General features: G+C 38.2%; 1 protein-coding gene across 1 annotated transcript in view; it reads right to left on the bottom strand.

The window, feature by feature from the left end:
* The window catches only part of LOC126456992 (kinetochore protein NDC80 homolog), a 165046-nt gene that overhangs the window by 105049 nt on the left and 42346 nt on the right, over positions 1–17651 (bottom strand). Inside the window, exons 4-6 of the mRNA XM_050092955.1 lie at positions 6744–6825; positions 6414–6636; positions 4067–4206 (exon numbers count right to left, since the gene is read on the bottom strand). Of these exons, the coding sequence (XP_049948912.1) occupies positions 4067–4206; positions 6414–6636; positions 6744–6825 (445 nt within the window). The remainder of the gene's footprint in view (positions 1–4066; positions 4207–6413; positions 6637–6743; positions 6826–17651) is intronic.

Genomic DNA, 17651 nt, shown 5'->3' with positions numbered 1-17651 from the left:
AAACTCTTAGCTCGCCAGACAGCTGGAGCAATGTACAACCCTACTGTAGATGCAGTAGACAGTGCATGCACAACACGGTAAGCACATAGCCTTGACTGATGGCACATCAGTAAATAGTTAACACAACTCTAAGCGATCTTAATTTGCAAAGCGAATTTCAGTTTTCATTCATAGTTTCTATGACATGATTGTTCACAGTTACTATTTGCTCGAGTCTGCAACTTATGTTTTATCCATAATAATTCACAGTTGCTTTTGCAGTATTATTAAGTGTTAACAATGAAGATAAAACTGAATGAATTTTCTTTGTGGTTTCTAGGCATATGCTTGCTTTTCAACATTGAAAAAAATAAAATATGAAGAATATGATATGTAATCGATATCATATACTTCTCCTGAAGATCTACATATGTATTATTTATTAGTTAATTTCTTGGACATCCTGTGAATGATGTCGACATTTCGTAAGAAAGTTTGGAAATATTACACAAAACAGTAAATAACTGATGATTACGTGAAATGTGGTTTGAACGATACTTAGTGAGCTAATTAAAATTCAGGGTAAAAATGCAGTACCTCCCTGTTCCACGGAAAACCTGGAGAGCAATACCTATCAGTCATAAACCTTTTGGTTAGACAAAGGGCGGACAAAATGCTTAAAAGTTAAGCTGCCCACAAAGCTGGTTTCCTTTTATAAAAACTGTATGTGAACTTTTTAATGGAAGAAAGAATTACAAGAAAGTACGAAATATGCACCAAAATGAAACATGCAAAAGTGCTGAAAAAAAATATTCTAATAATTTAGAACTGTTCATGAGAGTGAATTCACCATTGCCAATGGAAATCTGAGAGACAGCCCTCTAAAACGCATGTAGATGAACGTTACTGATTTCCAGGCTTCTTCAGCCTGGTTAAATGGATTCAGATAATTACACAGAAAAAGTCACAAAATTACAAAGTTTACTTCAAGTAAACAGGTACAACAGATGTCATTAATAGGCAGTACTATACACAAATTCGTAGCTTCATGTTAATCCCATAAAATGCTGTGTATAAAGGCAGTAAGGAATCACGTCAGAACTGTATGCAAATCGCACTTTAGGCAAATTATGGAGGGGCAAGAGAGAGAAAAAGAGAGAGAGAGAGAGAGAACTGTTTAGTTACAAAAATGTTGTAATCCATGTAGCAAAATCCAGAAAAAAGGGATAGAATAATTTCTGATGTTACATCCGAAAAGTCTTCTTACCATTGGCAGAAAATAATTCATTGCTTTTGTTGGACTCTTGGCCTGAACATAACAAGTCATTAGGGCATTGTCAGTCTGCATCGTCATGTTTTACGAATATGCAGAATAATGGCCACGACTATTTCTTACTCCATCCTAATTCTGTCTAAATGAAACTAGTTTTACTGTGGAGTGTCTGAATGCATTAATACTCTTCAGGTGTGCCTAGTGTAAGGAAAAAGCTTGTTTGCACCACTCATTACACACTTCGCATTTTTGTGATGACTAAAGAAAAGAAACAAGGAACTGCTTCATTGTTAGTAAGATATACATTATTCAAAAATTATCATGAGAACTATGCTACAGTAATTTTACGAAATATTTTATGCTAATGAATTAAAGTCCCGATTGATGGAAGTCATCTGTAATGTAACCTAATACGTTGCCTTGTTTTTGTTTCCCATGCCAGTCACTTGTTTAATAATTACATCCGCACAAGTTTAGCCCTCACTATTAACAGAAAGCCCTTAAAAAAATTAATGATGAGGCATATTTGATATACGAGGGCAGTTCAATAAGTAATGCAACACATTTTTTTTTCTGAAACAGGGGTTGTTTTATTCAGCATTGAAATACACCAGGTTATTCCCCAATCTTTTAGCTACACAACACTATTTTTCAACGTAATCTCCATTCAATGCTACGGCCTTACGTCACCTTGAAATGAGGGCCTGTATGCCTGCACGGTACCATTCCACTGGTCGATGTCGGAGCCAACGTCGAACTGCATCAATAACTTCTTCATCATCCGCGTAGTGCCTCCCACGGATTGCGTCCTTCATTGGGCCAAACATATGGAAATCCGACAGTGCGAGATCGGGGCTGTAGGGCGCATGAGGAAGAACAGTCCACTGAAGTTTTGTGAGCTCCTCTCGGGTGCGAAGACTTGTGTGAGGTCTTGCGTTGTCATGAAGAAGGAGAAGTTCGTTCAGATTTTTGTGCCTACGAACACGCTGAAGTTGTTTCTTCAATTTCTGAAGAGTAGCACAATACACTTCAGAGTTAATCGTTTGACTATGGGGAAGGACATCGAACAGAATAACCCCTTCAGCGTCCCAGAAGACTGTAACCATGACTTTACCGGCTGAGGGTATGGCTTTAAACTTTTTCTTGGTAGGGGAGTGGGTGTGGCGCCACTCCATTGATTGCCGTTTTGTTTCAGGTTCGAAGTGATGAACCCATGTTTCATCGTCTGTAACAATCTTTGACAAGAAATTGTCACCCTCAGCCACATGACGAGCAAGCAGTTCCGCACAGATGGTTCTCCTTTGCTCTTTATGGTGTTCGGTTAGACAACGAGGGACCCAGCGGGAACAAACCTTTGCATATCCCAACTGGTGAACAATTGTGACAGCACTACCAACAGAGATGTCAAGTTGAGCACTGACTTGTTTGATGGTGATCCGTCGATCATCTCGAACGAGTGTGTTCGCACGCTCCGCCATTGCAGGAGTCACAGCTGTGCACGGCCGGCCCGCACGCGGGAGATCAGACAGTCTTGCTTGACCTTGCGGCGATGATGACACACGCTTTGCCCAACGACTCACCGTGCTTTTGTCCACTGCCAGATCACCGTAGACATTCTGCAAGCGCCTATGAATATCTGAGATGCCCTGGTTTTCTGCCAAAAGAAACTCGATCACTGCCCGTTGTTTGCAACGCACATCCGTTACAGACACCATTTTAACAGCTCCGTACAGCGCTGCCACCTGTCGGAAGTCAATGAAACTATACGAGACGAAGCGGGAATGTTTGAAAATATTCCACAAGAAATTTCCGGTTTTTTCAACCAAAATTGGCCGAGAAAAAAAATGTGTTGCATTACTTATTGAACTGCCCTCGCAGTTTAAGTACTTACGATTCACGTGTGCACTTTGAACTTCATGCTATGTTCTTTTGAGACGGCAGTGTCTGATTATTTGCCGGATCGCACACTATGCACAAAGGGCTGTAGAAATTGCTGTTATACACAAACAGTTCTTCATGCGGTTAAACTGAGTAACTTAAAAAAAGTATATACCTGCTGTGCACCTTAGCAACTAAAATTCTGACAGTGCATTTCTTCCAATGTAGCCTCCCTGTGCGAAAAATTTCACGATTGTATTGGAATACCCTTGTTAGAAGTGAAAGGTGATTATGTTGGAAAGTGAAGCCATCCCGTAGCACACAAAAACTGCTAATAAAAACTTTTTCTAACAAACATAAGCTGGTTCACCCACGTGGAACCAACATCATCCTTCAGGAAGGAAAGAATGAGTGCTAAAGGACAGATATTAAGCCAAAAACTTTGTGGAATAATTAGTATGTGGAGGACTCCACATAACGAGGACACATTGGAATAGACTTTAATTTGCATTCAGGGTTTTTTTTGGTGGTGGTGTCTCAAGTTCTCCTCACTACCTTGGGAAACTTTCCACATAGTTCCGCAGAATACGCGACAATGAAAATGGTTCCACAAGTTGAAGACTATGATGACTTACTTTGTGTCTATAAAGCTAAACCCATTTTTCATGTTGTTCGAAGTATCTTAAGTAATGCCTAGTATTTTGAACAATGGTGAAAGCACAGAGAACCAATTTTCTAATTAGTGCTTGGCAAAGGCATTCACTGTTTCAACTTTGAATTTGTATTACTGCATCAATTATGAGCTTATTTACGTGTACAATTTATCATTATTGTGCCCTCCTCCCGCATGATAAATTTCTGTTTCTCCATCAAAATTCAAACCAGTCATCAATTTTACGTTACAGAATAACAAGTTTAATAGCTAAACATACTCACATTCTGAACTTCAAAGTCTTGATTATCACCACTGTCTGGGCATACCATTTCTGATACTTCAGACTTGTCAATTAAACTAACGTGGTCAACCAGAAAAACAAACATACTGAGAAGACTTGGCCAGGAGTTTTTTGTGTTCACTGAAATTAGATAAGATCATGATCATGATCTAATGAATTTAATACTGTGAATCTTAGTAAGTACTAGTCTACAAACTGCAGTAAAAGTAAAGAGTACAGCTACAATATTAATGACTAAGATCAACAGCATTCATCTACATAACAAATGAAAGATTATAGCCATAAAGTTAAGTATTAAAATCAGCATTGTTCTCTTTTACAGTCTAACAGTGAGTGTTATGTCAGACAATTGCACAGCTTTATTTTGAAATTTTTGAATTGTATGGCTTCAGCAGAGGGATGAAATTTTTAATAAATTCTGAGAGCATTCTTTTTTTTAGGAGTTCACTGTTCTTGCTAACCTGAGCCTTGTGATGTCCATGTTTGGTTTATTTGTGTTATTTATTTCCAAATAGCTTCCCTGGCAATACATACTTTAATGTGACACAGAATGACACTAATATACATGTTCACAACTGTTGGTATTGTGAACCTGGTAAAAAGACTGACAGAGCTGTAAGACCAGCCTTTCATATTATACGCACAAATTTTTATTTTTAAAATGTTGCTGATATGAGGGAATGTCTCCATACGAGTAAGCCATTTTAGTTACCTGACTGAAAGAACATGAAATATGTCATTTGGAGATGATAATTACTGATCACATCTTTGAAATATTTGTTGATATGTTATTGCAATTGACACCCATATGAATTCTTAAATATTTGAGGCATTTATTTTCTACATGATCAGATAAACCTAACAGAAACTGTTGAGGTTTGCCTGGACTACAAGCAAGTTTACTGGCTGCAAAGCAATTTAACGCATAGTCAAGTGTTTCACGATACGAAGTAAATAAAGCTGTATCATCAGCATAACAGACTGTTTATAAATAGAATATGGATAGATAAGATATGTACTCAACAAGCAGCGGCAGAAGAGAACGAACACGAAGGATATGGAAATGAACAAGCTTCCACATATAGTGGATCCTTATTATAGCAGGTATGAAGAGGAGGCATTAAGAAAAAGGACTGGTGAGGTTTAGGAAATGGGAAGAGTTACAGAAAAATCACACAAAACCCCAGGTCTGGGCAGACTTGCTGGATGGGATGAGAGACTGGGTGTTGTTGCCTACACTGCATGATACATGAAAGTCTCAGAACTTAAAGATGGATGACAGGGATATAAGCAAGACAGAGCTTACTGAAAAACATCACGAAAGAGCAGATAAAACAGAAATACATGATAGATAGGTAAGAGGGGCAGAGAAAATTAGACAGATCAGAAAATAAAGAATGCAGAAAAATACAAAGGAATACAGAAAAGTAATAGTTATTGAAAACAAACACTAGTGAGACCACTGAAATTCTCTTTGACAATGTTTTTCAGTAATCACTCAGGTTTTCAAATCTTGCCCTCTGCAGGCACTGACAACCAGTCTTTCTCTCTCACGCTATCCAGGAAGTTTCCCTTGACCCATGGTTCTGCGTGACTTTTATGTAACTCTTCCAATTTCCTAAATCTCGCTAAACCTTTTCCTTCATCCGTCTTCCTTTCTTTCAACATTTCTCCCAGAAAGAGCCCCTGGATCCAATAGCTCACGTTTTTCCACATATTTTGTTCATTTTCTCTTGCCACCATTTGGTGACAATTTCTTTTTTTTATTTATCCACATTATATACACATAACAGAGCGTGACACACAGAGATGCAGGGCATTGGTAGCCACAATGAAAGAGGGCAGACCTAAGGAGCAGAATACCAATTTTTAATAGCAAGGGGAAGCCACCATAGGTTGCTCTCTGACACAGTCTAAACTTCACTTGGGGAAAGGAGAGCGAGAATAGAGGGATACATTTTGTATTAGATGCCAACAATCCACGTGAGGTGGTGTAGTTGTTAGCTCACTGGACTCACGTTCCTTTGAAAAGGCACAGTTGGTTTCCTTTCCTGTCCTGAGCTTGTGGCCTTTTTCAAATGACCTGTGTCAGTGAGACATTAAAGGTTATCTTCCTTCCTTTTTGCCAACACTCAATAATTTGAGAGGAAATGACAGGCAAAGTTTTGACACTTCATTATTTTGTGCGTGCAGCATTAAACCAAGCAAACTGGTAACACAGTGGCTAAGAGCGTACTTTTGAATTTTTGTTTTTCTTGCACAAACTCAATCTTACATGTATATTATAGAACAATAATAATACAGACTTTAAGAATATTCAAACATACTTGTGTGAAGAGATGACTTCTGAATGTTTACTGGATATGAAAGTGCCCTCATGCATTGCGGTAGTTCATCTACGTAATTTTTAGTGTCCAAGTTTGTGTCCTTGAATAACAACTTAAGTAAGAAATTGAACATCTCTACATAGGTTGCAACTGACAAAGGTTGTGAACCAAATGTTGACCAACGAATGTTTAGGTTTGAATTCTGCTGAAAATAATTGCGCACCTGAAGAGAAAAAAATAAAGTGACAATGTTTGCATTTGTAAATGATGGCAATAATAAGCAGTAATTGCCATAGTTTACATCCTTCTGCACATACTTGTACAGTTTACCTTGTTCACTGCATATCTTTGGAATTCTCTGTCTGCAGTAGGGAACTGCACATTCCCTAAGAATTTTCTTGCACTGGTACCTCTAGAAATGGAAAAAGAAATGTTTACTATAGCAAATCAGTTTTTCTATTTTTATTTGAAAGTAAGGAAATTTTAATTGAAAGAGTACAGTCAAACTTTGGCTGTTACACAGTTTACTACATAAGAGTTAATCATTGTAACCATGGCAAAACATTGTAACTGAAAAATTATCAATTTTGAATCATGTTTCTGCCCAGTGAGAAATGTATCCCATAAAAGATGAAAAGCCCTGTATCGCAAGACAGGCATGCTTAGCTCTTCTACAGCAAAGCATCGAAACTTTTCCTCTTGTACCATTCAAATCTTAAGGTACAAAACCTTGTTATATCAGAAGAATGGTACTGCTTGGAAATTTAGCACACTTTTTTTCATTATTAAGCCAATTAAATGTGATAATATATATTGGTCAGGATGCTCCGTCTAGGTTGTTCATCCTGCCTAGTGCATTTCTTCCCGTTTCACGCCACTTTTAGTGACTGGTGTGTCTGGTTGCGCCAGTGTAACAGTTAAGTAGTTTGTTGGTGATATTTGTAATATTCTTTGCATAATTTTACAGTGTTATAGTGTTGTTATCAATATGCTGAAAGTTATTAACTGTGTGGGTTATTAGTTAATATGTGCAGAGGATTAAATAGCATATATAAAAATGGTAAGTACACAAATATTGAAGTAAACAATTTCAATACAAAAACAACAAAAGTGTAAGCCTATTATGAAAGAAAACTCACCAAAATAAGGTTAGCTTAGATCCGAACTATGATTCTTTCTCCACCTTATGTTACGTTACCGCATCAATGGCCCACTAGTAGGTAGTACTTGATGGTTATAATTAAGGTGCAGGTACATTGACTCAGTGCGGTCTATAATTATCCATAGCAGCAAAACTTGGTACATATGCTAATGCATTAATGAGGAGCTGATTTATTATGGAAAAATTTAGTTTCAAATTTGGCCACCAGGTGAAAATTTGGAGCTTTACAGCATCTAGTCAATGTCTCCAGTGATCACATTGAACAACTTGTGTAAGTGTCAGTTAATAATTTTAAAATGTCCTTCTTACTTGCTTCACCTTTTCGTCCATGTCCCATTCCTAATCCACTACACAGGGAAACATTTCCACACCTCTTTCTTGCATTCACAGTGCCAGATTTGCACCTAGTGACTAAATATCCAGCACACGGTGGATCGATATTAACACATTAAAAGACCTACCAAGTTTTGCTGCCATATGATAATTGCAGTCCACACTGGGCCTCTGTGAGTAGCTGTATTTTAACAAACCAGTATATAAATTTTACAGCCAATCAGCGAATTCTATGGAGGTTTCTCTCAATATTGTCAGAAGCTTGAAATGTACTGCTATCATCATTATCATTAGCAAATAAATTTTCTGATTCTCATAACTAAAATGTAAGTAATTCAGAATGCAGGGATGTCATGCCCAATTATAAGCGGAAGTTTTTCTCCCCAAAATCAACACTCAAAAAATACAGTAGTCTTACATTCACAAATTAAACTACTACTGCTGAGGTCAATGTTTTTAAATTGTGTAACATATTAATATAGAGGTCATCCTATATTTATCAAAGAAGCTTTTGCAACTGAGATCACAAATATTTATTCTGAAGAATTCAGAAAGGTCACATAGTGTTACAAAACTGCTGACCCCAGTGATGGCACTCCTGTCGCTGGTGCAATCATGATTTGTTTTAATGTATTAGTATTTAATAGATATAATTCTTTCTTTCAATTCCGATTTTTATATTTAGCTTTGTGCGAGACGAGCAAGTGGCCAACTGGTGTTCGCCCATCGCATAACAAACTGGCTGCTGTTGCTCCTGCCATGCGCAAACCAAACAGATTGAGAGGATGCGCTATGACACCACATTAACCTCCTTGCGCTGCATAAACACTGTTCTTTATAACAAAGAAATATTGTTAGTAGTTTTTTGGTATTGATCAGAGAACATTAATGCACAATAATTAGCTCTGCTGAGCAAAATGTAACATCGCTTTTACCAAAATACACTGACGGAAAATAAAAAAAATCTTAACACCAAAAATAATTAATGTACAGTAATGAAATTTTGGGAGTATATTTTTCTAGGTAAAAATCAAACAATGAAAACTCCAGGATGGAATGTAACAATATTATGAGAAGGAAAGTTGATACTCACCATATAGCAGAGATGCTGAGTCGCAGATAGGCACAACAAAAAGACTTTCACAATTCAAACCTCCTGCCATTCGCCTTCGTCAACAATAGACACACACATGTCTGAATGTGGTTGTTTCAGTTGCCTGAGACTACAGTCGTGTGTGTGAGTTGCGTTTGCGTGAATTGTGAAAGTATTTTTCTAGGTAACATATCTAAGTGATTAACATTGCAAGATCAGAGGTTAATGTAAGTGTGTGATAAACCATAGCAAATGTACAATGCTGGTACATTATTGACCGATTTAACAGCCAGAATGCTGAATGCAAGCGTGCTAACGTGCATTCATTTTGTTGTACTGATGCCAGATGTCAGTTTGTGGGATGGAGTTCCATGCCTGTTGCACTTGGTCGGTCAACACAGGGATGGTTAATGACGGTTGTGGATGACGCTGGAGTTGTCATCTGATGATGTCCTGTAAGTGCTCCACTGATCTGGTGATCAGGCAGGCCAAGGCAACATGCTGACACTCTGTAGAATATGTTGGGTTATAACAGCAGAATGTGGGCTAGTGTTAGCCTGTTGGAGAAGACCACCTGGGATGCTATTCATGAATGTTAGCACAACAGGCTAAATCACCAGACCGATGTACGATTTTGCAGTCAGGGTGCATGGGATAACTTACAGCATGTATTTACAGCAAATCTGATTTCTATCTTGATAGTGGCACTACCAGTACCACTCTTGTGCGAATGGCGCGAGATTTTGGATAGACATCTTTCGGCTGTAGAAACACGCCTACCAACTTTTATTTATGTCGCACAACTACTTCCTGGTGTTTCCATGTGAGGATGTCACATAATGGAGGGCAAATGGTGAAATTTATGAACTAACGATCAACAATATTGTAGAAATGGTTGTGCAGGAGAAGTAACACAATAGGAGAAGGGTGGTAGGGGGAGGAGGGGGTGAGGGGGAGGAGTGGTGGAGGAGGAGGAGGAGGAGGAGGAGGAGGAGGAGGAGATATCCTATCCCACATTTGGAAGGGCTCATGACAATTTAGGCAGTGCTGCAATATAGTAGTGAGCAGGAGAATGCAACACCAACTGATATTATCTGCTTGTGTAATTGGAGGGCTGTTGCAGCACAGAGCAGGACTAAAGGAGGGGAAACCGTCATCTCTCAAAGACTTTTTAATATCCTCAAACCTGTAAGTTTCATTTCTTTTTGTTAGGCTTGGCTTTTCACATGTGTGTAATCATACATTCATACTTTACAATGCACACTGTTTTATGTTTACTGTCATAATGTTTAATGGGTGCAGTATGTACATAACAAGTACTTATAACTGGCATGTATTACGTAAGAAGTCAGAAAACGTTAATAAAATTGGGTTATGGTATAACAAAAAATATGTTTTGAATGGTGCAGTTGGGGTCAGAAGAGAGAATTCATAAAACTCTGGTTTATACAGCTTGACTTTCCACCACATTAGGCCGGATAGTCCAGAATATACTCTTTCTTATCTCTCATCGATTTGATACAACTACACAAAACTGTCATTACAGCTAATATCACTGATGATGGTGGTGGTGGTGGTGGTGGTGGTGGTGGTGATGACTATAATTAAAAATAATACCCCAGACGATTAGCTTTGATAGTAAGCAAAGACAGAACTGAAAATATAAATTAATGTGATTATTTTTTTCTTTACTTTCTCTCTTTTCGTATTGCATTGTATTTTGCATGCAGACAATCAGCAATGGCACAAGTTAGAATAAGTATAATGTTAATGTTTAAGGCAGATACCTTATACCAATGAGGGAATGTATTCGCAAATTGTGAATACGGTATCACCACAGCTATACAATTAACTGGAAACAAATAAAAACTTGTGCCAGACTGGGACTTAACCCAAATTTCCCACTTTACATGAGTAGTTGCCTTAACCATTTCAGCTATCTGAGCACGCTTCACAGACAAACTCAAATCTCTGTACATCCCAATGTCTGCTACCCATAATGCTCACACCATTATGTAATCCCTGCACAGGGAGAGAACTTAGTTTTCTTATCAGACTGCCTTGGCTCTTGCATGAAAGTTTACTGTAGTGTCTGTAATTGATAATGTCTGTGAAGTTTGATGCAATGAAGTGCTTAAGGCAGCCATTCACATAAAGTGCGAAATCTGGGTTTGAGTTCCAGTCCAGCACAAATTTTCCATTTGTAAACTGTATAGCTGTGGTGTTACCATATTTGCAATTTGTGAATACATTTTCACATTTAATACCGCTATAAATTGTCAGCAGTGCCCTTTCCTTTGAACTTTACAGACACTGCACTAATGTGTTATACCAATGAAATAGTTCGTAATTTTGTTTAGTCAGAATATGAAGATAGGTAGAAAGAAAGAAAGAAAGAAAGAGGGGGAATGTCATCTTGTACTCAGGTAAATACAGTATTTTTATGCTCAGTCCAACTGGACTAACATTATTTTCACCAGCGAATGAACCTTTGGTATCTACTAAGTCAAATGTAAGTAATTCAGAAGGCAATAATTTTATAGAATTCGGTACAAGTTATGAGTGTAGAACAGCAGACAAATTTGAAGACTCAGAAGTAGGTGATCTGAACCCAACAAGAAAAATGGAGGAAGTGAGAGAGAGAGAGAGAGAGAGAGAGAGAGAGAGAGAGAGAGAGAGAGAGCATCAGAAAAAATGACCATTTACAATCAGTTGCAGGTGCTGGAAACGAAGTGGTATTAAATAATCTGAATCAAACAAAAGCAAAGCAGTACAACTGAACATCCTGTCTGGAACAATGCTGTGAAGTGACAACCTTTGAATGAAGACAATGAAACAACAAGAAAGCATGGCAATAAAGTGGAGCAGACACTCATGTATGGAAAAGAAATGAAGCTAAAGTTTCCACAATGAAAGACAAGCAATACAAAAGTATTGTGGCCAAGAAAAAGGAGAACAAATTGAAATAAAAGCAGAACCTAGTGAAATGGGTCCACAGTGCTTATTGAAATTCTGTTGCAAATCAAAGAACAAGAGAATGTGTTCAATATCTGAGGAGAACACTAGTCTAACATTTCATACATCCTTGCCAAATATGAATAGTGAACAACAGAAAGTGTGTGTTGCTACCTTAGGTCATACAAACAACTAATGCAGGAGAATCAAGAAGAAAATGTAATCTACAGTGCAGTTTGAAAGTACAAGATGATGTGTCACATATGTAAAGAAATGTTTCTTTCATCTCTAGGAACTGGTGAATGGTCAGTCAGCAGATGGGTTAAACATAGTAAAGAATAAAGCAATGGGAAGAAGACAGTAATGAACTGGAATAATATGTATGTAAATTTTTAAATAAAATTTTCAAGTTTCCATCACACTACTGCCAAGCACCTACTTCCAAGATTTATTTGGAGCCACATTTTTTATCATTTGGTGAATTGTAAAGAGCGTTCAAAAGTAATTGTGTAGTATTGAACTAATTGCTGGAAAGCGTTCCTTTGTAAATAAAATAAAATAAAAGTGCTTTATTCTGCCCACAGAAATACAAATGTGATGTGTTTTTCTTAAGAGTTACATAATGTTTCAGACAGCCAGTACAATGCTTACCAGACGCAGGGAGAGAGGGCAAGACAGGAGAAGTCAAATGATACAGAAAGACAAACAGAATGCTCTCTTCCAGGCTAATTATTTTGAGTGTTCTCCAAGTTCTGTATTGAATTATATCAGTTTGTCTGGGGAATCCTTCAACCCTTCTGCCAGAGGAAGAAGCCACTGGCTGCGAAAGCTCGCACATTCCCTTAACTTTCGTATGTTTTTTCCATGCTGCCACTTGTTGAGTAGATTTTTAATCTATCCAATTATATTGTATTTTGAAAAATTAATTATTTTTGTTGTTATATTACCAAACAATCATGAATAATATAAAAATCTGTACACTGGGCCATTTGGAATTTCAGCACAGAAGTATCATGATTTAATGTCTCCAAAGTCAACTACCCAAGAGAGAATGATGTTTTTATGAAGCTCTTCTTTACAAATAATGTCAAGTAAATTGTGGGTAGCTACCGTGAACTGAACATATTTAATAATAACCCAAATTTACAGGACTAGACTCATTTGTGACTAACCTCACATAATATTTTCTGGCAGCACATAGGAACACAACTGTACGAATGCTGCTCATCGACTGGCATTGCAATTTTGATGAAACTTGTTGCAGCTTATAGTCAAACTATAGCTGTATACTATACATCACCACACACAGTTCCTAAATAAAGCAGGTATTCTTTATTGTTTCATGAAGTTTTGCATCCATCATCAGATTCCACCTCCGACATGAATTTATACAAATTTAAACTCTCTTCACGACAACAGAATGTGAAATTTTTATACTTTTAAGTTGTGTAAGACTGTTAGCACACATAATTGTACAGAGAAATTAATTTAACAAATTTCAAAAGATACAATTCTTGCTCTCAAAATGATGATATGGAAGAAACAACCTGAGAAAATATATTCAGTTTCACTTATAGTCATAACACAAGTCTGTCAGTTGCATCAAGTGTTTTGATATCTTATCTATTTATGGTCTCCAAAGCGAAACAAACACATATAGTAAGTTAATTGAACAAGTTAATCTATAGCTAACTGGGAAACTGGTAGTTAATAACACAACACTAGACGGACTGTGATATGTCCAAACTGGAGGAAGTAAGATACTACAAGAAGATTAACTGGAAGGAATTCTACCACATGGCAGATACCAGTTATTCTTTAACAGGTCAATCTCACAGAGGCAATAAAACTTATTCAGACTTAATTTTCTTTTCCTGTCAAAGTATTATGTATTCTAAAATGAAAATAAAACATTCAGTGCAAGTATATCGATAATCGTTACCTAAAATAGAATCTGCACAAACTTGAAGACACATTAAAGGGCATGAAAGTAACTATTCTTTCCATAAAGCCTCTGATGGCTCCACAATTTTAACCTCAGCTCGTACTTGTCTTTATCCATGGAAAAAAATAAACACAGAAAACAACTATATTCCCCATATTATTACAAGGCTTTCAGTTTCTACAGACCAAGAATTCATCTCTGCAACTTTCAGAAAGTTTATTCCTTCTTTCCAGACAGAAAAAAGATATTTGCAATGTATGAACAAACAATATAGTTGTTAAACAAGTACAGGACATCATGCTATAGAAACCTGTCTTCCTGAAACATCATTGGGTCAAGTTAAGGGAAATACACTTGTTCAACATTCTCATACACTGTCAGGAGGAGGTCTATCAATCCAGTTTCCAATATGTGCCTTAAAATTTTCTCTACAGCTATAATTCTGTCGCTTTCAGTATTGAAATATGATGTCCTTTTAAACAGTTTGAAGCAGAAAACACGAGTCAAGAACAGGGTTAACAGAGGGTGGGAAGCCACTCTTAACCAAAAGTTCACCTACTGCAATATGAAGCCACACTACACTCATCTTCAGTAAAAAAAAAAATCACTTTGAGTGACTAGTGAACGGACTTTCATATTCACAGGACATGTACATTAGTACGTTCTGCAGAAATGATTAGCATCTCAGTCATCTCAGTCACCTCAGTTCAGCATGTGTCCTGTTGCCTAGTAGGCACAGGGTCTGTCATCAGCTCTGATAACTGATTCCATGCACGATGGCACTGATGCGAATAAGGCATGAATGGTGTCCTGTGGTATAGTCATCCATGCTGCATTCACCTGATTCCAAAGTTCATCTGTGGTGGTTGGCATTGGGTCACAGTGCTGCAAACATGGTTTCACCTTATCCCACACATTTTCGATTGATGACAAGTCTGGTGATCTGGCAAGCCAGGGCAAAAGGCTGATACCCTGTGACACCAAGGAGGCATGTGTTTGTGCAGCAACATGTGGTCATGCTCTGTCTTGCTGAAAAGTGGTATCTGTATTGTTGTGCAGAAAAGGTATGGCTACGAGTCACAAGATGCAATTCACATAGGTCACACTGGTCACAGTGCCCTGGACACAGATCAACTGCGAAGGCCTCGAGCTGGCGCTGTATGTCTCGTGTGAATGGAGTCCCTGTGATGCAGCTCCCCACCTGTGGCGAACCAAAATGCACCCATCATTTTCAAACAGACAGAACCTGGGTTCATCAGAAAACACTACCTGATGCCATTCCTGTCCCCAGGGACATCGTTCCATACACCATCACACATTTGTTAAAGGTAGGCGGATAAGTGGACGATGCACACATAACCGTGCCGTAATGAACAGCAATTGTCTGTCACCCCTGATGGTGTAAAATCTATTACACTGTTCCACTGTTGTGCCAGAGCCAAGAAGAATGCAGATCTGTCCTGCAGTGTCATTCAGATGAGGTGTCGATCTTCTGGGGGGTGATCTGGGTGGTTCGATCTGTCCCATCTCGTTGCGTTCTATGGCCTTCAGGGAACCATTCGGCACACACCTGTTGCACTGCCGAAACATTTGTTCCACGTGAGCAGCAATTTCTCAGATGGATGCATCACATTCCCTCATGCCAACAATGTGCCCTCTCTCAAACCCACTGATCTGACGTGCATAAGTCTGTGAGGAATCTGCTCAAGTCACATTGATCCTTTACCTTTGGTTCAAAGCAACAACAAGAGCTGCAGGCACATTTTACCGGTAGGTGTTGTGTTGCGATACTAATGTTGATCTTGAACCTGTGGGCCGACATGGTTCAAATTCTAATCATCTCTGTACAACATACTAATGTACATATCCTGTGAACATGGATGTTCTACCTCTAGTAGTTCAAGGAGTTTTGTTTTTCTGAACATGAGAGTATTTTGTGTTGGAATACACTTGGAATGAGTTCTCTCTGGCTTTCCACATATATATATATATGGAGACCCATAATTTAAGTCTGAAGACTCATTTCTCATTGTCAGTCTTAGCAATCAAGCAACATTATAGTGCAATGTTGTAGTCACAGGTGAATGTACAGGGGTGGGAAAAAATATGTGTATCACAAACAGTACATTACTGTACTATTAAGCACTGTAATGTACTGTTTATGATACCCATATTTTATGGTGCCATAAAACAGTTGGTGTTCAAAATAGCTTCTAGTTTTCTCAGAATGGATAAATGCTGGTCCTGTATGGTTTTCAAGGGAATCTTACATCATCTCATGCAAAACAATTGCAAGTTCAGGTAAGATGACGGAGGTAGATGGTGATCACGCATCCTTTTCTTCAAAGTAGACCACAAGGCTCAATAACATTGAAATCCGGTTACTGTGAGACCCGGGTGATACAATTCATTCCCATAACTCACAAAACAAGTCTTGGACGATGCAAGCAACTGTTCATCACCACTGGGGAACGAATGTTGTTCCATGGGAGAGGTGCATCCCTCATCAGCCAAAAAGTCCCATAATACTTGCCAGTTATGTGGCCTTATGGAGTAACCATGGGAACCATGAAATACTACAATATGGCTGACTATATCACCACCAAACCTCTGACATGATTCATTCTTGGGGCGAAACTCTACCACAAGTTGGAAACAGTGTGAAAAAAGACCTCATCTGACCAAATGACATTCTTCCTCTACTCCATAGTCCCCATTTATGGCTTCAGCACCATGTTTTCCTGTTATGGGTATTTGCATCACCAATTGGTTTTGGAATTCCAGATCACCCTGCAATTCCGTGCTTAAGGAACTCTCTTCGTGTTTTGGTACTGACAGGGTTTGCGAGTGCAACATTCAGTTCTGCAGTGACTTTTGTATCTGTTGTCCTATTATTTTGTCCTCTTCAATGACCAGCCATCATGCAATCAATAAACATTTTCATCTGCATTGTGACCTAGCTGATGATGTTTTTCTGCTTTTCTTGTATGCAGAATAAATCTTTGATAAGGTGCCTCTTGAAACACTGAACACTTTAGCTACCTTGGTTACGGAAGTGCCCATCACACGAGCACTAACAGTCTGCCCATGGTTGAATGCACTGAACTCTGTTTCATGTAGTTGCGAGTGCATTATGTCACTTTCTGGCCACAACTAACAATTGTAATGTATTGAGAACATTGCACAGGTGCCGTTCATAGTCAAATACAAAAGTGCAACCTGCACAGTACGCTGGCATCTGAATTTATGTTCAAATATGCATTTCTCGCAGTGTTTCCGTATTTTTCTCCAACCCCTGTAACTTTTCATTTTGTAGTGTTGCATTAATGTCCTTCGTGCTAAAATGAGTGAAGTAGTTTTTCCATTTATCATGACCACTACACACAATCTCTTCTCAAAAACTAATTTGGTACTCAATCTGAGGGCTACTTTTATAGACAATCATTATACAGCAAACACATAATCACTGCAATGCATGAAGCAAGAAGAGTTTCTTGCTCCCTTTGTAGCAATCTGCTTGGACACAGTGTAATTTACAGTGCTTCTTGCAACTCTTAAATATCATTGAAGAAAGAATACAAAAATGGTACAGATTACAAAGACTACTAAAGACTTGTTTGGTGATTTAAGATGTGTGCTTTTCAAGGAAATATTGTTACTGGCAATCTATTACGTACAATTTCTTTTTGGTACAATGTTTGTAACAGCACTCATTGACTCATTGACACTGGCACTGGATTTTTTTCTGGC

Source organism: Schistocerca serialis, chromosome 2 (assembly GCF_023864345.2).
Source record: "Schistocerca serialis cubense isolate TAMUIC-IGC-003099 chromosome 2, iqSchSeri2.2, whole genome shotgun sequence".
Taxonomy (NCBI): Eukaryota; Metazoa; Arthropoda; class Insecta; order Orthoptera; family Acrididae; genus Schistocerca; species Schistocerca serialis.
The sequence above is the reverse complement of the archived record's forward strand: the minus strand, read 5'-3'. Positions and strand labels throughout refer to the sequence as shown.